At 39.4% G+C, this 27914-nt stretch overlaps 3 protein-coding genes across 3 annotated transcripts; 2 read left to right on the top strand and 1 right to left on the bottom strand.

Moving 5' to 3' along the window:
- The first annotated feature begins 1894 nt into the window (after positions 1-1894).
- On the top strand, positions 1895-5081 carry LOC147850002 (pentatricopeptide repeat-containing protein At3g09040, mitochondrial-like). Its single transcript, XM_087337010.1, has one exon. The coding sequence runs from the start codon at positions 1942-1944 to the stop codon at positions 4297-4299; it is 2358 nt and encodes a 785-aa protein (XP_087193136.1). The 5' UTR covers positions 1895-1941; the 3' UTR covers positions 4300-5081.
- Positions 5082-5702: 621 nt separating this feature from the next.
- LOC147850003 (pentatricopeptide repeat-containing protein At1g06140, mitochondrial-like) lies at positions 5703-10007 on the bottom strand. The gene is made up of 2 exons (XM_087337066.1): positions 6088-10007; positions 5703-6048 (listed from the first exon to the last, which is right to left on the bottom strand). The coding sequence occupies exon 1, from the start codon at positions 9707-9709 to the stop codon at positions 7136-7138; it is 2574 nt and encodes an 857-aa protein (XP_087193192.1). The 5' UTR covers positions 9710-10007; the 3' UTR covers positions 5703-6048; positions 6088-7135.
- A 5806-nt stretch (positions 10008-15813) lies between these two features.
- Positions 15814-19140, top strand: LOC147850004 (Transcription factor TFIIE, alpha subunit). Its single transcript, XM_087337154.1, has 10 exons — positions 15814-15908; positions 16021-16146; positions 16469-16589; positions 17230-17355; positions 17435-17550; positions 17644-17827; positions 17899-18102; positions 18182-18436; positions 18513-18699; positions 18848-19140. The coding sequence occupies exons 1-10, from the start codon at positions 15874-15876 to the stop codon at positions 18943-18945; spliced, it is 1452 nt and encodes a 483-aa protein (XP_087193280.1). The 5' UTR covers positions 15814-15873; the 3' UTR covers positions 18946-19140.
- The last annotated feature ends 8774 nt before the right edge of the window (positions 19141-27914 follow it).

Below are 27914 nucleotides of genomic sequence, written 5' to 3' on the forward strand. Positions count from 1 at the left end.
AACTCGTAATTGTCTTCTAGTTGTCATTATATCTTTATCTGAATATTTGTGTGAACGGATTGGGATCACCTTTTCCAATGTAGGAGTATCCTTTGTAACCAAGGATATTGCCGAAAAAGAGAAATCTTTAGTATTCTAAGGACTTATCTTTCCAAAACCGAGATAGACTTCTGTTTTGATGTATCTTCCTCATAGATTACTAAAGATAATTGATTTTCACAATCTATGTCAACACCCAAACAATCAATCTTTTGCCCCTTGTCCTGAGAGACCGGGTGAGGCAAGGATTGAATGATTTGCTTACCTTTATCCCCCAATTGATTACCTTTGGCCTACCCAATAGACATAGCCTCTAACTTATGATGGCTTGTAGGGGAGACCGTAGCATTAATTTCTTTTATCATCAAGACTTCTTGATCCTATTTCAAGGGTGGTGGAATCTGTACTTCAGTGACTTTATTCACCTCCCTTAAATTATTTTGCAATGAAATATCCCTACCTTCATTGCTTTTCAAAGGATTATACGGATTGCAATCCAACAAAAACATAGAATTTACCGGAGAGTTAGAATGTTTACAAGAATGCTTAGCATTACTAGTGTCCAATCGGATCTTCCCACCTTAAAAGTCGATTTTAAGGCCTCCTCTAATTGATAGCGTCTATGCGGACAATCCTTCCCTGAATGCCCAAAATGTTTGCATATAAAACATTGATCCAGAAGCCCCTGAAACATAATCCTCTAGGACAACGGTTCCTAATTTTCTTGCAGATTCAACAAAAAAACTGAAGATGGTAGTACACTATTCTTGGGTGCCAAAATCCTCGCCGAAGTTGCTCCTTGTATACGATCATCCTCTTGTGAAGCCTCGTTTTTAATAGCTATTATTGTGCCTAGAAGAGAACCTATTTGGGATAACAATTGACAAAATTCTTTCTTCAATCCCAAAAAATCGGTAGTATAGATCATATGGGCCTCTTTGTTTTGCAGAATATCGTTTGCAACCACATTATGAGTCCACTTGTAAAAATATATCCAAGCACCCTGCAATGATGTATGCTTGATCTTCAATAAATAGGCAACAGGCGAAAGATCGGAAAACTCCAAATGATAACATCCATTGCCAATGAATTGGATGTCCACCACATTATTGATTTCATCCAGAAAAGTCGCGTACAACATATGAGGCAACTCAAGCCTATTCGGCTTTGATCCTTCCATATGCGCCACCGACGAGACCACCTCCAGTCTCCGTACTTCTGTCAACACTAAGGTCCTATCATTATCTAACAAGGAGCATGAGAGACGACCTTATCTGAAATATGAGAAGACATGTCAAATTTCAAAATTCAAAATTCAAAATTAAATCTTTCAGTATTTCAAATTATTAATTTATTCCTAAAAATGTCAAAATTAGGCTTCAAATAAAAAGATTGTTCCAAAAAATATTTAAGAAAAAATAATCAAGCGATAACGTTAAACCATTTAACCGTTTGAATAGTTTAAACCACGGTTTCAAAACCGTTTGAACTGAAGCAAACCAAAGGGTTGACTCCCCAAACCGAACCGAACCGTTAAGCCACAGTTTCGCAGTTCGATTCGGTTCAAGTTTTTTAACGGTTCGGTTTCGCGGTTCAGTTCGGTTCAAACCGTTGCCGATTACTACTTGCCGGATTAAGGTTATGGGCATGCCGGTTTAAGGGTGCTAAATTCAGCTTATGGTCTTGAAGGGCGCGGTTCGAATCCCGCTCTGGTCCCTCACAATTCCTACATCAGAATCTTATTTCAATTGACTGCAATTCTGATGAACCCGTCCAAGTTATGTATATATGTGGGTGAATGCCTTAGTTCTGAAGCTTTGTTGATTTGATCGAACCAAGGAGGGGCTCGCTCTCTATGCACATCTGGTAATGACTAGCACTTAGTTATGAGGAAAGGAAAGAATGAGACGGAGATTGAGTGCCAAGTGTGAGCAAGACCTTACACTTGTGGATCTGCTCAAGGATTGTGTCAAGAACAAAGATCTCCACACAGGCTCTAGACTACATGCTGATATCCTGAGAAGAGGAATCCTCGAAAAGAGCCCTCGTCTTGCGAGCACGTTGATAAGCATGTATGCCAAATGTGGTGAGCTTGCAAAAGCCAATCAAGTGCTTCAAGAACTTCCGGTTCGAGACATCGTTTCGTGGAATGCCCTGATTTCCGGATATTTGCAACATGGGCAATGCCATGGCGCACTCGATTGTTATGAACAGATGCAAAGAGAGGGTTTATCACCTGATGGGATCACTTTTACCTGCATCCTGAAGGCGTGTGGTAGCATAGGGTTCATTGACAAGGGCAAAAAAATCCACAATGAGATTGTCAACAAGGGTTTGTTGAAGAAGAATGTCGCACTTGGAAATGCTCTGGTCGATATGTATTCCAAATGTGGTATGCTTACAAAGGCACGACAAGTGCTTGAAACCCTCCCCAATCGTAATGTAGTCTCTTGGTCTACGTTAATTGCAAGATATGCCCAAGTGGGTCAAGGCTATGAAGCACTTACTTGTTTTGAGCAGATGCAAAGTGAGGGAATCTCTCCGAATGAGGTCTCCTTCATTTGTATACTGAAGGCTTGTGGCAGCATAAGAGATATTGAGAAAGGCAAACAAATTCATGATCAAATTGCCAGTACAGGCTTGCTTATAAAAAATATCGTGCTTGGAAATGCACTAATATACATGTATGTCAAGTGTAGGGAACTTGGGAAAGCAGCACAAGTGCTTGAAGAGCTTCCCGTTCGAGACACAATATCTTGGAATACACTTATTTCTGGACATGTGCAAGAGGAGCAAGGTCTTGAAGCATTGAAATATTTCACCCAAATGCAAAGGGAGGGTCTCTCTCCAAATAGGATCACTTTCGTCTGTATTTTGAAGGCATGTGGAAGCCTAGGAGCTATCGACAAAGGCAAACAAATTCATGATGAGATTGTGAACAGAGGATCGCTGAAGGAAAATATTGTGCTTGGCACTGCATTGGTAGATATGTATGCAAAATGTGGTGTACTACACAAAGCACAAGAAATTCTTGAAGAGCTTCCTATTCGAGACATGATTGCTTGGTCTGCACTAATTACAGGATATGCTCAAGAGGGAAAAGGTCATGAGGCACTCAATTGTTTTGAACGGATGCGGAAAGAAGGCCTCTCTCCGGATGATGTCACCTTCTCGAGTATTTTGAAGGCATGTGGAAGAATAGGAGCTATTGACAAGGGCAAACAAATTCATGATGATATTATTAGCAGAGGTCTATTGAAGAAAAACATTATGCTTGGGAATGTGTTGGTTGATATGTATGCCAGAAATGGCGAACTAGCTAAAGCACAAGAGGTGCTGGAAGGCATGCCTATCCGTAATGTTGTCACGTGGAATACACTCATTGCAGGATATGCACAAGAGGAGAAAGGACATGAAGCATTGAAGAGCTTTGCAAGGATGCAAAAGGAAGGTCTCTCTCCAAATGAGATTACTTTCACTTGCATCTTGAAGGCCTGTGGAAATGTGGGAGCTATTGACAAAGGCATACAAATTCATGATGAAATTATAAAAGGGGGCTGGTTGGAGCAAAATATTGTGCTTGGCAATGCTCTAGTGGATATGTATGCCAAATGTGGCATTCTTTCAAAAGCTCTGAAAGTGTTTGAAGAACTTCCTGTCCGTGATACAATATCTTGGTCAGCACTTATTTCAGGGTATGCTCAAGAGGGGCATTGTGATGAAGTAGTGAAGTATTTTAAAGAGATGTTAAGGGAGGGTCTCGCTCCAAATGAGGTAACTTTCCTATGTTTGCTAAGTGCATGTAGTCACACAGGGAAATTAAATGAGGCAGAGATGTATTATGAGGATATGAGCCTAAAATACGGGGTGCTGCCACAGTTGGCACACCACACATGCATGGTGGTGGTTTTTGGATGTGCAGGGCACTTTGACAAGGCAATGTCAGTGATCAAGACGATGCCATCTTCTGATGATACTTCAGTTTGGCTTGCACTATTGGGTGCTTGCAAGAAATGGGGAAATGTGAATCTTGGGAAATTAGCCTTTCATCAGGCAATACAACTTGATGATAACATTGCAGCAGCTTATATTGTGATGGCTAATATTTATTCGGAGGCTGGAATGCAAGAGGATGCAGAAAAGGTTAAAGCCATGACAGTGAACATTGCTCCTTGGCAAAAGCCTGGGATGAGGGTTTTGGTTGATGTAAACGGAAATCTTCAGTCATTTTCTATTGGGAAAGTAAGGATGTATATATAAAGATTAAATATGTCCCAAGAATTGCAGGATGAGATTGCTCTGGCTAATGTGCAGTTGGTGCTCTACGAATGAACACCATGCCTGTGTCTGATGCTAGCTATATTACGACCATCATCATTGATCAACCAAGAATGGTGATGGCTTGTATATTCTCCTTGTGGGTCCAATAAAAGGAGAATTCTTAATAGCTTTTTACCATTGCCAGACTCCATCAAATATAGACATTGAAACATCTATTATGATATAAAAGAAGATATTCAAGCCATGAATGTTATAAAGAGCTGATGGTCGTGCTGTCATAAGGTTTGAACTTTGAAGTCTTGAAGAAAACAGAAAAGAGTATGACGATGACGGAAGCCTGATGGAACCACACAGTATCCAGAGTGTTTAGTGTGTCACTATGCATGACCCACTGAATACCTATGGAGCTTGTCCATATCCCACAACAAATGCATCCCACAGCACTATGTGAATTAGCAGAGTTTCAGAGAACTCAGAAATTGGCAACCAAAATTATCATGCATTGACCTGCCACATTTAAAGAAACATCAAGCTACCACAAAATTGAGGTGCTTCCAAGTCATGCACAGACCCTTGATTTGAATTATGAAAGCTCAAAAGTGAAGTATTATTTCTCTATTGCAATAATTCAAAATTTAAACTTGACCCATTACTGCACTTCAGATTAATTCAAAGTGACTTTGAGTGTCCATCCAATTACATGATGGTTTGAGCAAAGTACATGGTGCTGATGTACTTAATTTGATCTGTCACTCTATACTTCAGTCTTCAATCAACAGATGGTTTGTGAAATGCCTACTTGAAATGAGTGTTCATTCAACAATTGAAAATGTAACCATTTTTTGTCAAATTCCTAACAATTTTGCCTCAAGTAACACTACAAACTTAAGGCATATGGATCAAAATTGGCCTATATGTTAGGGAACCTACAGGACTCAGCTTGTTTACTTTTAAAATCACTGGAATCTGGTTGATCAAAGCCAAGGCTCCTAATGGTATGAATTATTTGCTTAAACACTAATTTAAATGACATGATATATTATTTACACTCTACATAATTAAAAACCATCTGAATCATCCGAAGTAATAAAACTATCGGCACCAATAGAAAAACCAAAGTATATCCTCAAGTTGATGCAATGACCACTAGAGTCTAGCACAGCGGAAAGTACCAAGAGCGAGCGGACCTCATCCTGTTCAGAACCACAGGACAGTATGCAACATATAACCATGTATCACAACAAAATCCTTGTTACATTGCTCTTGTTTCCTATGTTACCAAACTTGATCACGGGATAAAGGCAAATGCAAACATCTCAGACTGGGTAATTGTCATCTAGTGATGGCAAATATAGCGTTGAATAAAACCAAGAAAAGATAAGGTGCTAACAGGCAACTTTAGCGTGCAGTTTATGAGAGGGAACTGACAGATCACAATTTATGATGCATATTTGGCAGGACAGCCTTCAAACAACAGTGAAAAGAGGTTGAACAGCCAACATAATTTACACGGTAAGGACTGTTTTATATGCGATATTCTGTATCCTCATAACAACAAAAGTTGATTGTCCAAAAAGCATTGATCTTTGACAAAACCAATTAGAACCACGTATAGAAACAAAGGATATTGTCCAGAATACATCAATCGTGAACAGAATCAGTTAGAAACACAAGTATTAGGTCTCGAGAATGTCCATGTAAGTGAACACTTTTCAGAGATGCAGCTAGCTTCTCAACTTTTGACGCAGATTTAAGAAAGTGATGGACCTTTGGCCTTCATGTAAATAAGACCCAAGCATGACCACCAAGGTATACACTTTGCGTCAAGCATGGCTTGCATATATCATGGTTCAAGCCTAAACCGAACCGTTAAACTGTTTACAACAGTTTGGCAGCTCAGTTCAGACTTGAGCTTCATAAACCAGTTTGGCAAGGTTCAAGCTAAACCAAACTGGATGGGGTGAAACCGGTTAACCTTTAACCGGTTTGGTTCACGTTTGAAAACTTCCAAACCAGTTAAGCCGAAACCGAACCGTTGTCGATTCCTAGTAAGGTGTATCACAATAAGGGCAGGGAAATGAAACCTCAGTGGTCAAGATATTATAATCCATCTGGGCATGCACCAGTGTATACACACTGAATCTGCAATGTCGCTGTCAACAGACAGAACAAAAGACAAAACCCAATCTTTAGCTTGCATGGGCTGCAAAGGTGTTTCCTTGTGAAATAGATCAGAATAAAACTCAATCGCCATCTCCATGGCCCACATCAAATCAGTATGTAACTGCACTAAGTTCTAACTCATTCTTCAGGGTGCTCGTGTAAAGCCAAGAAGAAATCCCCATTTATCTTTTATCTGCCTTATGAGTCCATTAGGCCATGGGTGAATAATGAGAGGCAGCAGTACGATGTTACTCAAGGGTAAGAACCTCTGTATGTGCAACCCTTTGCCAAACCATCAATTAAGAATCCAGTGGTACAACTCAAATTATTGTTGCAATGAGAATAAATTTTGTACCCAAACCTTGGCAATACACAGTAGTTAGTTGATATGGCAAAACATCAGGCAAAAGGCAGTACTAGATCTACATAGAAACAGCATGTCTTTCTCTACATTTGCATCTTTTAAAGGAATATTCAGCGGGTTCAGTGGCCTAATTCTCAAGTTTCGCCAAGTGGGTTTAGATTGGAAGTCATTTTTTATATCTTCAGGAATATGATTTGTGTTTCTGTCTCCGGATACTATACTTACGCATTTTTGGATTAAACCATGCGTATACTATTCCCGGAAATCCCCCTTATAAAACTTTTTAATTTACACATGTTTCTTTATTTTCCAAGCATTTGCATCCCAAATGGAAGAAGAATTTAAATTTCTCATGGCATCGACCCAGGTGCTCTTTTTCCAAGCAACATTCTCTACTCTCATTTTCTCAACATTCTCTGCATCCTCATGCATCCCAGCAGCTGCATAGATATTAGCCATAACAACATAAGCAGTTGAGAGACTATTATCCAAATGTGTTATTTCATCAAAAGCCAACTTCCCAAGCTTCACATTTCCCCATTTTCTACAAGCACCAAGAAGAGCAAGCCAAACTGAAGTATCTTCAGAGGATGGCATTGTCTTCATCACTGACATTGCCTTGTCAAAGCGCCCTGCACATCCGAAAATGACTACCATGCAAGTATGATGCTCTAAAATTGGCGTGATACCATAGTTTCTACTCATATCCTCATAATAACTCTGAGCCACATCCAAGTTTCCTGAGTGACTACATGCATTCAGCACACTTACAAAGGTCACATCATCTGGACACAGACCCTCCCTTTGCATCCTTTGAAAACAGTCCAATGCTTTACAAACTTGTCCATCTTGAGCATATCCTGCAATTAATGCTGACCAAGAGACCACATCTCGAATATAAAGCCCTTCAAGTACTTGTTGTGCTTTTGCAAGGAGACCACATTTTGCATACATGTCCACCAGAGCAGTGCCAACCACAATGCTTTTCTTGAGAAATCCCCAATTGACAATTGCATAGTGAATTTGTAATCCTTTACCAATTGCTCCAATACTACCACATGCTTTCAGGATGCAAGCTAAGGTGACTTCATTTGCAGGAAGGCCATCCCTTTGCATCTGTCCAAAACAATTGAGTGCTTCGTGACCTTGATCATGTTGGGTATAGCCTGCAATGAGTGTATTCCACGTCACTACATTTCGCATAGGAAGGTCTTCGAGCACTCGTTGTGCATTTGAAAGGGAACTGCACTTCGCATACATATCAACCAAAGAATTTCCAAGCACAATATTGTTTCCAAACAATCCCCTACTGACAATCTCGCCATGAATAGATTTTCCCTTGTCAATGGCTTTCATGCTGCCACAAGCCTTGAGGATACAAGCAAAGGTTATGCCATCCGCTGTCAGACCTTCTCTTTGCATACATGCAAAACAATTCAGTGCTTCATTACCTTGCTCATTTTGGGCATATCCTGCAATTAGTGTGTTCCAAGAGACTATGTCTCGAACAGGAAGCTGATCAAGCACATGCCGTGCTCTTGCAAGCATACCAGATTTCGCATACATATCTACCAAAGCATTGCCAAGCACAATACTTTTCCGTAGCAACCCACTATTTTCAATTTCATCATGAATTTGTTTTCCTTTATCAATGGCTCTGATGTTGCCACATGCCTTTAGAATGCAAGTCAACGTTATCTCATCTGGAGAAAGTCCCTCCCTTTGCATTCTTGCAAAACAATTGAGTGCTTTGTGGCCTTCCTGATGCTGGGCATACCCTGCAATTATGGCATTCCAACACACTACATTCCGAACAGGAAGTTCATCGAGTACTTGTTGTGCTTTTGTAAGTAAACTACATTTGGCATACATATCCACCAAAGCAGATCCCAGCAAAATATTTTCCTTGAGCAACCCCCTGCTGACGATCTCCTCATGCATTTGTTTGCCCTTGTCAAGATCTCCTATGCAACCAGATGCCTTCAAGCCACAGGTGTAAGTGATTTCATTTGGAGAAAACCCCTCATCTTGCATATGCACCATGCATTTCAGTGCTTCGTGACTTTGCTCATGTTGGACATAGCCTGAAATTAGCACATTCCACGTCACAATGTTTCGAGTGGGAAGCTGTTGAAGAACTCCCCATGCTTTTGCAAACATACCACATTTGGCATACATATCCAACAAAGCATTGCCAAGGATAGTATTGCTCTTTAATAAGCCCCTAGGAAGAATCTCATCATGGATTTGTCTGCCCTTGTCGATATTTCCTGTGAGTCCACAAGCATTAAAGAGACAAGTAAAGGTGACCTCATCTGGAGATAAACCCTCCCTCTGCATTCTTTCAAAACAATGGATTGCTTTATAACCTTGCCCCTGTTGGGTATACCCAGAGATAAGAGCATTCCAACAGACTACATCTCGAACACAAAGATCTTCGAGCACTTGTTGCGCTTTAGTGAGAGCGCCACATTTGGCATACATATGAATCAAAGTGCAAGCGACATAAGGGCTGTCCACAAGTGGCCCATGTTTCAGGACCTCGGAATGTAATCGAGTGCCTTCATACAAGTCCTTATTTTTGGCACATGCCTTGAGTAATTCCACAAAAGATGAGCTCTTTGGCTTGCAGACTGGTGGTTGTCCCACACTGACCATTCCTGTCCTGCTCAGTTCATTGAGAACCCAACATGGGTTAAACCATCCCTCCATCCACAAGGCTTCTTTAGTGATGCTGTGTCTGAAATCTGGAGACATGGGGTTGTACTTAGAATGACGATTATCATTCCACAAGGAGGGGTTCCTAAACAAGTCTTTCCAAAGTAGGTCAGTCCTTCCATAGCTCCCCATGTGTCTTGCCATGAATGTAATGGAAAATTACCATACATCTCTTTCTCTCCCCATGGTCTCCCCTCCCCTCCCCTGTTCTTCTTCTTCTTCTTCTTCTTCTTCTTCTTCTTGAAGTATTGACACATCAACAAATTCACAGGACTGGTGGCCATGATTGTTGACATACATCCACATTGTGTGTCTGGTGCATACATAGATGCCATGCATATCATATGTATGCAGGCATGCTGCATGGTGCTCACCTCTTTCATGGATGAGCTCCAGATTTCTCATTGTATGTATGTTGTATGCACAGCCAATACGATCATCCCTTCTTAAATTTAGGGATTGCTAACTAAGAGGAATTGAACACGTGTTTCATCATGTCTTTTCTCTCAGGGGAGTCAAATTTTTAGCTTTCCTGTTGTATAAGGTAGTAGTGTTCAACCACCCTATGTGTAAGGAATATGAGAAATGGGTTCTTGTTCAATGGTGTGCATAACATTCGGCAATGGTTCGGTTTGGAATCGAACCGTTTACAAAATTTTGAAACCTTAACCGAACCGAACCACGAAACCATTAAACCGAATAACATTTTTCAAAACCATAAAACCGTTAAAAACTGCGGTTTCGTGGTTCGGTTGGTCTAATTTTAATTTTTAAATTTATAATATTTCATTTTTAAAAATTTTTTAAATTTTAAAGATGTTCCTAAAATGTGAGAATAAGGTCTACAAATGAAAAGATTGTTTAAAAAACAATGTTTTAAATTAGTATTTTTTTAAATAAAAAATAAAAAATTGTTAAGTCGTTAAGTCGCGGTTCGGTTCGGTTCAAACCGAACCGTTGTCGATTGTTAGGTGTGCACGATAGATACATAGGGTTCAAAGTCAAAAGAGTATGTATAAATGGGTTCTTGTAACTCTTCAAATTAATACTTTAACTCATAGCACGCAATCTAGAACACCAACCAACCTTTCTTCACATGAGATCACTAGGTAATGGGCTTATGAAAACCCCTTATCCTTAATAACCCTTTATTCCATCCACTTTTTTTTTTTTTCCAAAAAAAACATCTACTTCCATTAGTTAAGAATGTACAAAGGAATCATTTACAACTCATATCTTACAAGACATCTTGCATGTCAAAGGAAAACAATGTGAAGATGAAACAACATAAAAAACAACTCCAAAACACCACTTATGTTTGACAAACAACTTGTAATAAAAATCACTTGTTGTTGTCATAGTTAATCTCTTGTTTCCAACCAATTTCCAATCAAGCTCTTGAGAAATCTGCCATCTAAATCAGGATTTGGCTCATACTATACGATGATGATAATCCTTGCAATTATCCCAAATAAAAGGCACAACCTCTTGGATATACGAGATTTTGATATTTGTTGTTTGAAAGGCCATTGATATTCTTTGTGGCACCAACATAGTATCCTTCAGTGTTACCAAACCTAATCTCAAAATCCGATGAAATCGAAGGTTAAGATGTTGTTTTACATTCCCACATCAACAACCTTGATGTCACCAAAACCGCTATTTGTAATGAATAGTCACATCCCCTTTCTTCTAGAGGGTGCCATTGCACAAAATCCAACATACTCTACAAGTTGTCAACAAATGATTAACTCTCATAGACCCTACACATTTTACATGCCTTTCAGAATTAATGACATTCCACCAATTAGCTTTAATTGTCATGTTTCAAAGCTTAATTTCTATATGGCGCCATTTTCATCCAAGGTTGTACACCCTCGAACATAAAGCAAATGAAGGTAAATCAACAAGCTATCATTTGTTCATAATATTGATGCCCCACCAAAATACTTATGCTAGAATTAAGACCTTTAATACATAACCTTGTCCTCCATATTTTTAGATACACACTCAATATGTTTCACATAAGAGATTTCCACCCAATTAGATATCCACGGTAATGACAAATCATACCACGATGTACTATCCTTTTTTAACACCCTGGTCCCCAACCCCAACATATATTGTTCTCTACATGATTATGCATATTAATGCTTAACCCTTAAGCATTTGAAACATTTCCCATACATATCATGTCTTACTAATATCTTCTAGATTAGGTGCCAAAAACATGATGTGGTCATCATTTGCGAGAGCTTGAACAATACATGGTTTCCCTAATGGCAACATTAGTCCAAGCAATTCTTCATTCACAACCATATTGTGTAATTTAACAAGAATATATGATGTGTCATAATAATGAACAATAAAGTACTAATTAGGCATCCTTGTCTCATTGACCTTCGAGTAGATAGGTTGGGTTACTCCTCCATTAAACATCACAAGTGAAACAATGCCCTTCCCTAGTGTGTATATAAACGTAGACATGTGATTACTAAAACCCATATGAGACATCAATTTATTTATAAATGACTAATCCACATTATCATATGCTTTCTCAAGACCCATATGTAATGACACTAATCATTGCTTAGACTCCTCTGCGTAGTCAATTGTCATTTGAACATTTAAAATATTCTTTAAATTATCACTTTTTGCTAAGAACCTAGACTTAACATTATGAATAATAGGAGGCAAAACCTTTTGTAATCTATTGGCCGCGACTTTTGCAAAAATCTTGTACATACCCTCATCAATGAAATATGCCTCCACTTAGCAACGGAAGATGGAGAAGGCACCTTTATTAAACCAATCTTCCAGAATGAGGCATTTCCTTTTATGGTCACACCTTCTAAAATAAGACCATAAAAGGTTCATTTAACTTAATCATATATTTCTTACAGAGGTCATTTGTCAATCCATCCCACCCAAGACACTTATAATTAGTAAGATGGCATCCCAACATTCGTTGGCCAATAAGTTAATAATGAAATGCATTTATTGAGAAACTTAACTAGGAGACTTAATTTCTTTCTCCTTCTAATGGTACGATGAATTCCATAATATCTAGTTGATTTCTAAACATTCGCAACAAACACTTCCCATGTATCATACCCATAAAATTGAACACAATAAACAAATATATCAATCAATTGACACATATAGGCATGGACAACCTCATGACCTAAAAATGATGAATTGAAAATCAAAGGGTTGTTTTCCTAAGAACTTGTGAAAAACACTAACTAGGTGGTGTGTGAATTCAAAAATTAATGGCGAATGATCTGATACAATTGACCAATAAGAAATTGAAATATCCAAGACCCTTCATAATGCATAATGACCCTAAACCCTTCATTATGCATTATATCATTCAATCCAACCTACGATAGGTATCCTTATATCAAGTCTATTGAAAGTTATAACCAAGTTCATCTCCATTGATCCATTCCATACATCCCTTAACATATAGCTTTGTCTCAAACCCACTCTTGAGCCTTTATTCTATACATAATAGAGTGAATAGATGTTGATTGTTTTGTCTTGCAACAAACATTAAAATCTCCCATTAGTAAACTTAATTGACCATTATCAAGTGCCAAATTTAGTGATCTCTAATAATAGCTCCAATTCTTGTGAAACATTCAATGCATAAATACCAACTAACCAACCAAAGAACTTGCCCTTGAAAACATGTCTCAACCACTATAAATCTTCTAAACTCATATGAAACAATTACTTTTGGGTGAAATTCATCTTTAATAAACATCACAATTCAAGAACAATACCTTTGAACATCGCCAAAATAATATAGTATATAATCCTTAGAGCAACAAAGTAATCCAATATTACGATGATCTTTTTATTCTATTGCACATAAAACATCCCGAGGCTTCCTCAACACAACCCTCCAAACCTTATGCATTGGAAAGCTAGAACATATTCCCCTCATAATCCATGTTGTGATCTTCATACTTTATTTATTTTCCTTCAATCCGAGAGAATTGCCTTCTCCTTCACTGTTGATGTTTTTTTGCCATATATCAGAATAAATATCCTTGATGGGAATTATGATGGGAATGAAGAAGAACTTTAAGACCCTGATGGCTCCTCCCATGGACAAGGCGAGGCGCCTGTTTAACAATCAACAACGGTTCAGTTCGGTTTGGAGTGTGAACCTCAAACCATTTAAAAAACTGAAACTGAAACTGAACCGAACCAAACCATGAAATTGTTAAAACTGAAACCGTTACAAAAATTCAAGCTCAAACCAAATGGTTTTAGAGACTTTCAAACCTTTAAACCATTAAAAGCGCAATTTCGTAGTTCAAATTTGGTTTTCAAGTTACGTCACAATTCCAAAATTTAGATTTTTATTTTAAAAAACTTAAAATTTTCAATATTTCAAATTTTAAATTTTCAAAACGTAAAGATTTCTCTTAAAATATCAAAATTAGGTTTAAAATGTTTAAAAAAGTATTTAAGAAAACTATTGAGAGTCAATCATAAACTATCAAACCGCCGATCATATAGAGTTTAAAATCTTGTAAAATTTTTACACTAATGACATGATATCTTCTCTAAAACAAAAAAAAGTAAAAAAAATTTGTCAAACAGTTTTAATCGAAAATTGTTATAGGCTCGAACCGAACCAGTAAAACCCCCAAACCGAATCAAATTGAATCGAACCCAAACAATTTACAAAAACTTGAACTTGAGCTGAACCATTTAAACCGTAAAATTGCGGTTTCTCGGTTCAGTCAAAACCGAACCGTTGCCGATTGCAAATTATACACCTTTATGATCGAAAAGATGATTTCTCTTCAGTCTAATACAGAGTCTGTTGCAAGATATTTAGATTTGGTTGTCGAATCGGTATGACCTTCTCCCAAACATTAGAAATGCTCCCGCAAACATTCATTCTTATTACATTTCTTCGTCTATCTTTTTTTATAGATAGAATCATAGTATGTAATATACTCCAATGCATTGGCAAACATTCCTTTTCATACGAATTCAAACGAATGCGTATGTTTTCAGAACGTACTTGTGTTTTGTTTTGTTTTGTTTTTTTAACACTTTCTTACCTTCAATTTTTTTTTTTGTAACCTTATAATAAATAATGAGTACAAAAGTATAGTATTTACCATACTTCGAAGGGTGTTTACCATACTCGAAGGGATCGAAACATTCTCGAGAATGCGAATGCGAATGCTACGTATGATACGTATGGTTCATTCATACTATGGGACTCAATAGAATCATAGAAGAAACCATTTTCACTATTCACTATTCACAATTTCTTCTTTTATTTGCTCTTTCTCTGTTTTTTCCTCTCTCTGTTTCCCTAACACAGACAGAACAGAGAGAGTCAAGCCACAGACAAGAAACAGAGTACATTCAGAAGCCCACTCAGTCTCTTTTAGCTTCCATGGATATCTCCAGGCTCCTTCCACAACGATGGAGATGATGATAATGATGATGATGATGATGATGATGGTGTGATTTCTTCTTGTTTCCTGTCGTTTGCTGCTAGATGGATGCCTAGCAAATTACTCCCATCTCAGCACCTTTCGGGTATTCTATGCTTTCTGTCTGTATTATCTTCGTGTATATATATATATTTTTTCTCTTCTCTTTGTTTTTCATTTCGAGGAAGAAATGCCTGTTGTGCATTTCCTTGCTGAAACTCATACTTGATCAATCCACACACACACACACAAAAGATTGAAGGAGGCTATATCCTTGCTGAATTTCTGTTTTTTTGCTGCAATTGATGTGAATACATAAAACCCAACTTAGGTTTTCTCTGCATGTACTTATCTATAAATGGATTTTCCACACATGAAGAATCTTGAGATAAGCTTGGACCATGCATATGGCTTCCCCTTGTGAAAGATTTTGGCCAACTACAGGTCTAGCGATGTGCTCATGATGGTTTCGAAGTATTTCATACAAGTGATCTCTCTGTGTGCGTTATAATCCTGATTCCCAAAAAATTAGATTTGCACAAGATCCAGAATGCGGACCCAAAAATATTTGCATGAATCTGTACATGCTGCCTCTCATCTTTTGATGGAGAATATTAAAGAAACGACCTGAATGCCCATTTTGTGATAATGGTGAGAATCCATTCAATTATTAAGTTTTTTTCTTTGAGAATTAAAGGTGGCCTTTTCACATGTACTATGATAATCCAACTGGAGTATATCTTTGATATTTGTTTGTTCTCTTGATATGGTGTATACTTTTAGTTCTTCTCTGCAGTATCAGCAAGAGAGAGAGAAATCAAGATTGAAGCTTGAGCCATGAGTTCAAGTACAAGTACCGAGCCTTATCGTAGGTAAGGAACCTTTTCATGGAATGACATATAGAGGAAGGGGGATAGGGATAGGGAAAACGGATAGCAGAGAGCAGAGAGCAGAGAGAGATAGAGATGTGTTATTTTTCTTCAGGTTGGTGAAGCTAGTTGCAAGAGCATTCTATGATGATGATGTAAATGCGAAAGGAACAAATAAGCCAAAACCTGAGAAGTCTGACAATCGTGGCATTGCTGTAGTCGTTCTTGATGCATTGACCAGGTTTCTTCTTTTTCTGTTTTTGCAGTTTTATTTCCTTATTTTGTTAGGGATTATAGCTAGATTTTCAGTATTAGCTTTATGCTTAGTATGTAAAGTACTCTTATTAAGTTGGATGGAGTTCCTTCTGAACAGAAACTATGATGTAGTGTACACAAAAAGGGAGAATGAGACTGATATGAGCCCTTATTTTATATATTTTAAGCATAGTTCAGAGTAGGTAATAAATGCTGATTATCTGATTGCAGTGTCGCCAAATATTTCTTGATTATGTGAATTGAGAGAGGCTTTTGGAAAATGCTGAATTATGTTTGAATTGTTACAGGCGCCAATGGGTTAAAGAGGATGACTTGGCAAAAGATCTAAGGCTTCATCCGAAACAGTTGCGGCGAACATTAAAGTTCTTGGAGGAAGAATCACTGATTGTGAGGGAGCATCGCCGTGAAGTAAGGAGTTGCGAATTCTTTTAAATATAGCTAAATTTTAATGTGGAGATGCTTCTACAAATAGAGTTGCAGTCGTTTGTGATATGGCTTGTTAAGTTGAGACTTTAGGAGAATCTCATGTATTATGTCCTCATGTCTCTTTCCTAAAGGAAGGATAACTTATCGACAATGTACTTTGATTTGTTAAAGCTATGATTTTTTTATCATTCCACGAAGTCCTTACTCTATGGAACAAAGAGCTATGCTCTGTGAGGGTTTTTGCATCTGGTGACTTCTCTGGCCATTCACTGTATGTTTGAATAACTTGCCTTAGTGGTTCTTCGTACTAGGGCTAAGGCAGTTTATTTCTGAAAATAGCTTGATCATGTGTCTTGCATTTTACCACACACACACACACACACGCTTGAGAGGAGAAATTTCCCATTCACTCCTATCTCTGCTTAAAATGTGTTCGTGGAACAATATTTCCTTGGTTTTGACCAAATTCATCAGAAAATCGTTGTGTGGTGATAACATATTCATGTGAGTTTGTGGAATATATATAGTGTCACCTGAATAAGCTGCATTGAATCGTAGATATAGAAAGCGCCTGATAATGTATATCTTTTGTGTTACATTTGACAACTGCAAATATTTGCAGACAGTTAAAGGTGTGAAAGCATATAACGCAGCAATTGCTGCAACAAATGATGGATCAACAAGTCAGCGTGAAGGTGAAAAGCAAAAAATGCACACCCACTCATATTGCTGTTTAGACTATGCACAGGCAAGTCATCTAGATCGTTGCCCTTGGATCTCTATATTCAGTTCAAGAAACCACGTTCATCTTACAGTGGACTGTACAGGTGTATGATATTGTGAGATATCGTATACATAGAGCAAAGAAAAAGATAAAAGATGAGCTGGAAGACAGGAACACTGTCCAGCACTATATATGTCCAAACAGCAATTGTGCAAGAAGGTGAATTATTGGCTGCATAGGAGAAGGATATATAGTAATTCTTCTCAACTATATTTATACAAATGGTGTTGAGTTTCAAAATAATGCCACCAGGTATTCAGCGCTTGATGCGGTGCGTCTTATCAACCCTTTTGATGAAAATTTTCACTGTGAGAACTGTAATGCTGAGCTGGTTGCTGAGAGCGATAAGTTAGCAGCAGAGGAGCTTGGGGATGGAGAAGATAATGCAAGGCGACGGAGACGTGAGAAGCTCAAAGACCTTTATGAAAGGCTAGAGGTAAGAAGACACTGGGGTTTTGATTTATGGTATCTCAAATAAAATCTCCTCTTATACCTTTTTAATTGCAGAGGCAAGTCAAGCCACTGATGGATCAGGTAATGAAAGTCAAAGATTTGACACCTCCTGATTATGGTACACTACTTGCATGGGAGGCACGGGCCATAGCATCGGGAAGGATCGCACCAAATGGGGAATCTATTGCAAACTTACCAAAAGCATCCCATTCACAAGGAAACAGTGGAACACCCATGCCCTTTGTGGGTGAGACTAAGGTCAGGCTCTCATAAGTTGATATAGAGAAATCCATCTAGAATTGAGAGGTAAAGTTCTAAGATTAGAAGATGAATGCAGGTTGAAGTATCTCTTGCAGGAGTATCGATCAAAGATGAGGACTCCAAAGATGGAAATAATGGAGCACCTCTGAAAGTACTCCCCCCATGGATGATTCGTGAAGGGATGAACTTGACCGCCGAGCAACGAGGTGAGGTGAAACAAGAGGCAATTTCTGAAGACAAGATGTCTGTTGGGGGCTCAGGATCCATGGATGGGAAGCCAGATTCCAAAGCACTCGAGGATGACAAGGAAGCAATACAACGGAAATTGCAGGTACATTGCTACATGATATTCTATTTTGGGTTAACTACATTCTTAATTTTTGTTTACCTTAATCATGCCCTTTCAGGAGGAGTATGCCAAAGCATATTATGCTGCCTTAATGCAGAGGCAACAAGAAGCATCGTTGTCTACTTCAGGTACCCAGTTGACAGTCCAACAAGAAGATGAGGCTCCAGATCGCGTGGTTGGTATGAAAGCCAAGCGAGAGAGCGAAGAGGAAGAAGAAGAGGGTGTTGAGTGGGAAGAATCAACTGGTACCAAAAATATAGACCACTTCTGTGTTTTAAGTTTTAAAGATTCAAATCAAAGTTGTGTCTGTGAATGAATACTGCTGTCTTGATGGCTAGTAGCATGTAATACATCATATGAAGCTGCTGATGTGTTTTATTTCATGTGTGCTAGATGCCTATGGAACTTCGATTCCAGATAGTGGAGAGCCGGGTGGAGCCGATCAAGTGGGTGAGGAGGATGAGGAGGACATCGATTGGGAAGAGGGTTAGGGTTAGGTTAGGTAGAGCTGAATTTCGACACAACACGGGGCTGTGTGTTATTATTATTGTTGGAACTTGTTGTGCATCATTCGTTGTGGGCTCACAGGTCTTGCACTTAGAACAAGTGTGCAAATATATTGTTGGGATGATCATAAATGTAATATGATTTCTTGAGCCACTACTAATGGAATTCATTCATGATGATGTGGTGTATTTCTGTTGTACTGCATTTTTGTATACGAAGCATGATTGGCAGTGTCGGATATGTTAATGCTTGTTTACTATGAGTATCTCAAGCATATTTTTTGTTGTTTGGTGATAGTGCACGAGGGTGTGGTTTGTGAAGAGGAGGGTGGTGGTGATTGCTGTTTGATGATGAGGGTTATGGTAGTAAAGTATGATCACCACTGATTGGTTAGGGTAGGGACATTGAAGGTTTCGATTGTTCGGGTTGCTTTCCTTGACCTAAACATGTAATCAGTTGTGCTCTAACTGCCTTCTTGTGCATTGTAGCTGCTTGTATCTGGTTCTAGACAATCAAGTGGTTTTGAGACCCTAGCTCTAATATATTTGTTCCAGACAGCCAAGTGGAGAATGGTGTTTATTGATGATGGTTATGGCAAGATTAGTGTGGTCCTTAGTGAGTGGGTAGGGTGGGATGATAAAGGCTTTGATAATTTGGGTGGCTTTCGTTGACCTAAAGATGTAACCAATTGTGCTCTCACCTCTTCCTACTGAATTTGGCCGCATGTATCGGGTTTTGGACAATCAAATGGGTTTGCTACCCTAGTTCTTATTTTTATTTTGTATCCTATGTTATTTGGACACCTTTGCATGTATGTGTTGAAATGAACTCCCTTTGGAAGAAAAGTGTGATCCCTTGATGCTCTTAATATACCCCATTTAGTGATTTGCTTGAATTCAATGAAATATACAATTAGGTAAAAAATACTATCAATGTTGCGATCAAATGCAAGCTTTGGTTCATATAAAAAATGCTAAAACTACAAATGGTATAAATTTCACATCCCCATGATGTTTGGTACATGTGTAAGAGCTTGTTTGACAATAAAACACATTGCTTCTAGCTCTATAAATTGTTAAACATGTAAAGAAAATCAATAGAGAGATCACACAAATACACGCAATGTGTAGAAAAAAGCCCACACATTGAGGAAAATTCGGGACAAGCATAACCAATCGTCATCCTTGAGAACAAAGAACGAGTGTCTTCAAGATTTGACATTGGAAAAAGTATGTACTGTAGACACTAGGCAACTAAAAGAGAGAGATTTGGCATCCACATAAGATGGAACTATCACATCCCTACAGGGATTTGTATTTAACACTCTCATTTGTAAAATTTTATAACTAATGGAAGGAGTTTTTTTTGGAAAAAGGAAAAAGGAAAAAGGAAAAAGGAAAAAGGAAAAGAAAGAGCGAGACTTGGCATCAAATTGAATTTAGTGTGTATATGAGAAAGCAAATATGAAATGATAAATTGAATCTTCTGCTCATACAATGCAAATGTGAATAAATCGAATGAATATAATTGATGGATGCAACACATTCATCATAAAAACTTTGACCCAACCGATTTGATCTACTACATGAGCTCTCCCCCACGGATGAGACTTCCCCTAGTTCTTTCTTAAGCCCCAAGGAACTGATAGGAACTAAACGCTCCTTATGCGCAACGCTCGGCCACAACCGAGCTTAGAATCATACACAGAAAACGGGAAATAGATGTTCGACACAGAAAGAGAAGAGTACACAAGATGTTTACGTGGAAAACCCAAACTAGGGAAAAAACCACGGCAGCCCACAGGCTACAAACTATCACTATGTTGGAATGTACAACAGTGAGTTCATGGAGGCAACGACCTCGTGCTCACGATCTTCGCCACAGGCGGCGGTTACAATCAGAGGCAACGACCTCTTCCTCTCTCTCTCACTCTCTGTACACTGTTACGCACACACTCTTCTTACACCAACAAGAAAATAACAACAAGAAAATAAAAACAACAAGAAAATAACAACAACTAGAAAATAACAACAACTACTAAGAGTTTGCCCTAAGTCATATTTATACTAATATGACTTTTCGGCTATTTACAAATATAGCCATAATGGATTCTCAGAAACATATTTACGAATATGTCTCTTCATCCGGTTCTCACCGGGTCTGTACCATCCGGCTCTCCGTAGCTGGGTACTTGTCATCCGGTCTTCACCGGGTCTGTACCATCCGGCTCTCCGTAGCCGGGTACTCATCATCCGGTCTTCACCGGGTCTGTACCATCCGGCTCTCCGTAGCCGGGTACTCGTCATCCGGTTTCGGCACTGTTCTTCTCATCCGCACTGTTCTTCTCCCTTCCCATCCGGAGGGACCTGTCTCCCAACAGGAACGACCTAAGGTGACACCAAGCACACAAGAGAAAGTTCTCGTTAAAGCTTACAAAACAAGGAAGTGAAGAAGGATAAGTCATGTTAAGACCTTAATACAGAGCTTGAGCAGAACGACACCCAATGCAGAAGCAACAAACCAAGGTAGAAGTTTGAATGTCACGCCTCAGATCATAGTCTTCCTAGACACAAATGAGTGTGATTCCTCTAGCCAACACCTTGAACCACACCCGCAAAACACCTTGAAATGGCTAGGTATAGGGCACAAGACATTGGAAAAATTAAGGGTACATGTATTAACGGTACACAATAGCGGAGTTTCGACGACCTCAATCTCCCTTCCACTCTTGCTTCCGTCATAGGAAGAGTGGTCGAAACCCAAGATTAAAGATACACTATGTAGCCAAGTAGCATGCTTTGTAGCAAAAATAAGAGATGAAAACCTCATGAACGAACTAAAGCAGCATTGGAATAACACTGAATTCTGGTGCACCATGGATGAAGAGGAACCTCATCTCTACCACATCCACCTGCGGACTATCATAGACACCCAACTAACTCCAAGCTTTTTCTATTTCTATGAGAAGCATGAAGGGGCGATTGAAGCTCACAAGATAGCCCACAAACTCCACTCATGGATGTGGACCATCATTCCATCAATGGAAATGACTGGATGTCTAAATGGTGAGTGCTCCCCACTCATGGCATGTTGTGCAAAGCATCAAGCACAAATGACAATCTCCCACCCCATTCCATGAGTATGAAGATTGTAACATGGAATGTGCAAGGGCTCAGGAGTCGACTAGACCAACAAAACAGATGGAAGCTGAGAAGAGATCTTGAGGAATATATATTAGGGGGTGCTGCTGACATCATCATGTTGCAGGAACACCACCTTGATAGTACTCTTTCAAAAGAAGTTAGAGATCTTTTACCAGGATCATGGCGAACAATTTGGGAGCCAACAATAGGGGAGGATGGAAATCATGGTGGTATTTGCACTTTGATTGGGGAACATCTAGCCTAAGGTTTAATACACCAAGAATAACTGATACCTGAAAGGGCCCATTTTTTGCACATTGGTCATCCAAGGGCAACGTTGGAATTTCATGAATGTTTATGCTCCAAATAGCAGCACAGAATGGGCAACATTCTGGGAGCACATTCGCCAACAAGTAGCGGGTGCAGAGGAGTGGTGCATTGGAGGGGATTTTAATATGATCAAATCCATTCATGATAGCTCTAACAACAACCCCATAATCCTACAAGGAAGGGAACATAAATAATGGGAGAAGTTATGTGTACACCTTAACTTGCGAGATATATGACATTCCAACATCTTCCAACGAAAAAGGGACTCTCTCTTATTCTCCCAATCAGATGGGCGAAATAGTGGACCCACCCTATCTCGCATCGACCGTCTTTATGTAGGCGAGGCCCTAGAAGCGAAGGGAGGGTGGTGTCGCATAACTCCAGTCATGACTTTCTCTTACCATTACCCGGTAATCGGTCACTTTCACTTGCACCGAAAGTGGGGTTCATTCCAACCTCGAATCCCACACATTATCTACACAGTTATAGAGGCGAAGGAACAACTCACCAACCAATGGTCACTACCCGTTAATGCCTCATTAGCATCTGACAAACTTCTAGCTAAATTATCAAGAGCTTCAACTCTACTACACGAGATTGTCAAGACTAGAAGTAAGAATGCTCAAGAAAAGAGACAGAGGACAAAACAGGGACCAATAGCCTTACAACGACTCCAACAATGATATCCGACATGTAGTTGGATCGTAGGACAGGTTGCCATGGCCAAACATGAACTCATCATGGTAGTAAAGGCAATCTATGACATGGAGTTTCATCGAAGCATGGCTCGATGGATTCGAGTAGGGGACAAAACCACGAAGGAATTCTTCCGATCCAAGGGACCGAGGCACGCTAGAACAATGATGCATAGCCTCAACCGAGCGAATGGAACTACCATGGAGGATGGCGACGAAATGAGGAATATTGCCACAAGTTATTTTAAGCGACTACTTCCTGAAGTGAATATGGCCACAGGGGAAGACATAAGAGAAGATATTATCGTCCAGAGCATACATGAGAAAGTCACGACGGAAATGAATACATGGCTCGTGCGTCCCCTATCGATCATCGAGATATGGGAGACCCTCTCTGATTTGGATGTAGATAGTTGCCCTGGAATCGACGGCCTCACCCCTCACTTTTTCACGTGCCTTTGGGACACTATTAAAGAAGATCTTCTCCAAGCATATGAGGAGATCGTCACCTCTGGAAACATGCCAGAGGAATTTGGACAGGGAATTTGGATCGTCATCTCATTCCTAAAAGTGGTGGGAGTGCCAATGACCCTAAACCCTAAACCCTAAACCCTAAACCCAATGACATTAGTAAGTGGCAGCCCATAACTCTCCTCAATACTGTCTATAAGTTGCTCGCAAAAATCGTGGCACGCCGCTTAGCACCTCTTCTCCCTCAGCTCATTCATCCGTCCCAGACAAGTTTTGTTAGAAATCAGAGCATCCTAGAAAACCTAGATTTTGGGAAGCAGTAGCCCTTGCCAAGCATCCCAACAATAGGGTAGCTGTGGTGCTCCTAGATTTTGAGAAAGCATATGACAGGGTATGCTGGAAATTTCTAGAAAGTGTGATGGGGAAACTCGGCTTTCACGAGTCATGGATCAAAGGCATTGCAGGACTTTATAGGAATGCCACCAACTGTGTTTCAGTAGCAGGTGAAAGGGGCCCTTTCTTCCAAATATTGCGGTCCGTACGACAGGGCTGCCCACTGGCTCCATCCTTATTTCTATTATATACCGAAGCTTACGTGGTCTTCGTGTGCCTCATTCTCACCAAAGCCTCCTAGATATAGAATTTGCAGATGACACTGCGGTCTACTTGCAAGGTGACTTGGAAAATTTACAAAAGCTAGAAAGTGGTTTAGACGCATTTTGCAAGAGATCCAATGCATTGATTAATTGGCACAAATCCTATGCAATATGGCTCTCTCATGAAGCACATCCTACGTGGCACCCAGATCCCGCTTTCAAGTGGATCAATCAAGGAGCGAGCACCAAATATTTGGGTTTCCAAATTGGGTTCAACATACCTTCAGAGACTATGATTACACCAGTTATTCACTCCATTCGACAAAAGTTAATACATTAGAGTTTGAAAAAACCCTCGCTAATGGGGCGCATCATAGTGGCAAACCAAGTATTACTCGCAACAACATGGTACAACCTATCATGTTGGGTCAAAATCTCCAAGAAAGTATACACTAGATTCAGCGACTGGTACGCAACTACATTTGGTATGGTAAGGAAGATCATACAACTCGGGCCAAGGTGGCGTGGCCTATACTCACCTCACCTAAGCCAAGAGGAGGATTGGGTCTTATTGATCCCCTCTCACAATCAAAATCCCTACTCGCCAAATTTGTGGTGTGAGGACTCCAACCAAGGAATGACTACTGGAAAATGTTACTACGGTTACGCTTTGCTTACTTTAGGCCACGAAAAGGGACCAATTGGGCCCCCAAACTGGATGGATTCTAAACATGGATCTCAAACCTAGTTTCTGTCACCAACTGGAGGATAGATTTAGTGCATCCATGTGGAAGGCGTGGTGTGACATTAGACAAAGACTCAAGTGCGATCAACCCAAATTTGAACCTGCCTGGCTCAGTCAACATATCCTATGGAACCCATGTATTAGGGATGAATCTAATCAACTAATTGGATAAAGTAAGGGGCTGTCATGGGGATACATGTTGGAAGGTCCATGAAAAAGTATAGAATGTTGGAGACGGTTTATGTCATTGCCAATACAAGACCAAGCCAACATCCTCCATGGAATCAGGGGTGGATGGGCTATGAGATCTGAAATCATTAACGCTCTATTGATTAGGGAAGCTACTCATCAAAGGAGGACAACGGAGAAATGGATAGGCTACAAGGAGGAGGGCTCTTTGATCCCAAGAGGTAGGGATACACCGGACAGGATCGAAGGCTCTAAAATGCAAGACAACAAGAGTTCAACACATCATAAGGCAATCCGAGTACTAGCATATACTGAGCATAAATGGATTGTAGATCCTGATCCGATCAAAGTACAACCTGATTGGCACGTATGTACTCATGAAAACACATGGCTATGTAAGGTCAGTTGGGACCTTTTGCAATGGACATGGTGTGATCCTTATGCGGGGCAAGGAAGCAAACCTATTCCTTTCTTTCAATTCACAACAAGATTGGGTCGCCATATTATAACCGCTCAATATGCCCGAGCGCCATCTGTTGCAAAGTGTTACGAAGGCACTATGGCTCTTCTGTGTGCACAACGGATCGTGATGTGCTGGATCGTTTAGTGCTCAAGCTAGAAAGGGGAAGGGGAAGGAGACTTACCTCTACACAGTCCAAAAGCTTCTATTGCATTACACATTGATCTCAACTCGCTCTCGCCAGTTTTCAGTTTTCTGTTCTTCTTCTCTTCTCTTTTACACACTCACTTTCCACTTTTTACCTAACTACATAAGTGACTTATATATGCAGCTAATTAGCTGTCAGTAGCTAAATAGCTGTGCATAGCTAAATAGTTGTTTCACCTTTATGTCCACTAGTAGCTAATTAGCTAATAACTACATTAGCTTATTTCTCAATAAGCATCACATACCTTTGTTGAGCTTGCTTCTCAACACTCCCCCTCAAGCTCAACTTATCCTTTCTTGAGGTCATCTTCAATATTCTTTTCTTCATGCTTTTCAACTATCATATCAATGCTCACAACTCCCATCATGTCTCTAAAATGTGTATGTTTTTCCATGCTTAATCCTATCGTAAGAATATTAGGCACTTGCTGATTTGTACTTACATATAGCAGATCCACTTCTCCATCAATCACTTTTTCTCTAACAAAGTGATAATGCACTTCAATGTGCTTTGTTCTTGCATGGAACACTGGGTTTTTTGCCAGTTGAATGCTGCTCATATTGTCACAACAAATTGTAACTGCACCCTCTATATACTCTCCCAAATCAGAAAACAATCTTTTGATCCATACCTCTTCACAGGCAGCTATTGCAGCTCCTCTATATTTAGCTTCAGTACTTGATAGTGCAATAATAGCTTGTTTCTTGCTACTCCATGAAATGGCTGCACTTCCCAATGTAAACATATATCCACTTGTGGATCTTCTATTAGTTTGGCTTCCAGCCCAATCAACATCTGTCTATCCTTCCAGCTTTATGTCCAAATCAGCCCTGTAAAACAGTCCATAGTTCTGAGTAGCTTTTACATACCTCAAGATTCTTCTAATGCAGTTCAAGTGTGGCTTTGTTGGCTGTTGCATAAACTGGTTGACTAATCCAACAACATAACTCAAATTAGGTCTTGTTATGGTCAAATATATGAGCCTGCCCACCATAGACCTGAACATGTTTACATCTTCTATTTTGGCTCCCAAATCAACCCTCAATTTGTAGTTCTTATCTAGTGGTACACCAATAGGTTTGCATCCAAGCATACCATACTTCTTCAACATAGTCGTTGCATACTGTTTTTGCAACATATATATACCACTTTCAGATCTGATCATCTCAATGCCAAGAAAGTATCTTAGCTCTCCCAAATCCTTCATATGATATTGCATTTCAAGATTTTTCTTCAGCTTGCTTATTTCATCCATGGAATAACCTCCAATGATTAAATCATCTACATAAATCAAAATCACAACAATGCAATCATTTATCCTTTTTACATATAATGATGGATCAACCTTTGACATTTTGAAAGCAATTTTTTTCAGCGATTCTGAAAGTTCTTTATGCCATGCCCTTGGTGCTTGTTTCAATCCATAAAGAGCCTCTTTCAGCCTACATACATATTCTGGATGCTTCTTATCTTCACAACCTGGTGGTTGACACATATACATTTCTTCTTCTAAGTTACCATGTAAAAAGGCATTTTTTACATCCATATGGTGCAGAACCCATCTTTTGGCTGCACTCACAACATGTAGTGTCCTCAATGTTGCCATCTTTGCAACCAGTGCAAATGTTTCATCATAATCAATTCCTTGCATCTGGGCATATCCCTTTGCCACAAGTCTTGCTTTATGTCTACTTACATTTCCATTTGAATCATGCTTTGTCTTGTAGACCCATTTGCAACCGACAACAGTTTTTCCTTTCGGTAACTTTACCAAATCCCATGTTCTGTTTTTAGCCAATGCATCTATTTCTTCTTGCATTGCATTCACCCATTTCTTATTAGATTTTGCATCATCAAAACTATTTGAATAAGGGATTTGTACTGCTTTAGACATGTATGCATAATGCATAGCCATATATGTGTCATAACCAAATCTTTCAACAGTCTTTTTCTCTCTATCTTAGCTTCTCAGTTTTTGATTTGCATCCTTCATTGCTTTTTCCATACCAAGGATTTTCAAGGCTCGTATACCAAGCTCATCATCCAATGATGTATATGAATCTACACCTTCCATGTTTCTAGATCCATCATCAAGCATTTCATATTCTGGCATCTT

Source organism: Azolla caroliniana, unplaced genomic scaffold, assembly GCF_043228905.1.
Source record: "Azolla caroliniana isolate FFs.n. ecotype wild unplaced genomic scaffold, voAzoCaro1.0.p SCAF_22, whole genome shotgun sequence".
Classification (NCBI taxonomy): domain Eukaryota; kingdom Viridiplantae; phylum Streptophyta; class Polypodiopsida; order Salviniales; family Salviniaceae; genus Azolla; species Azolla caroliniana.

Bases quoted from the DNA above. Each gene is read 5' to 3' on its own strand.
- LOC147850003 (XM_087337066.1), bottom strand. From the start codon at position 9,709: ATGGCAAGACACATGGGGAGCTATGGAAGGACTGACCTACTTTGGAAA.
- LOC147850002 (XM_087337010.1), top strand. From the start codon at position 1,942: ATGAGACGGAGATTGAGTGCCAAGTGTGAGCAAGACCTTACACTTGTG.
- LOC147850004 (XM_087337154.1), top strand. From the start codon at position 15,874: ATGAGTTCAAGTACAAGTACCGAGCCTTATCGTAG. The intron at 17,828-17,898 runs GTAAGAAGACAC...TTTTAATTGCAG, and splicing joins ACCTTTATGAAAGGCTAGAG to AGGCAAGTCAAGCCACTGAT. The intron at 18,437-18,512 runs GTACATTGCTAC...ATGCCCTTTCAG, and splicing joins CAATACAACGGAAATTGCAG to GAGGAGTATGCCAAAGCATA.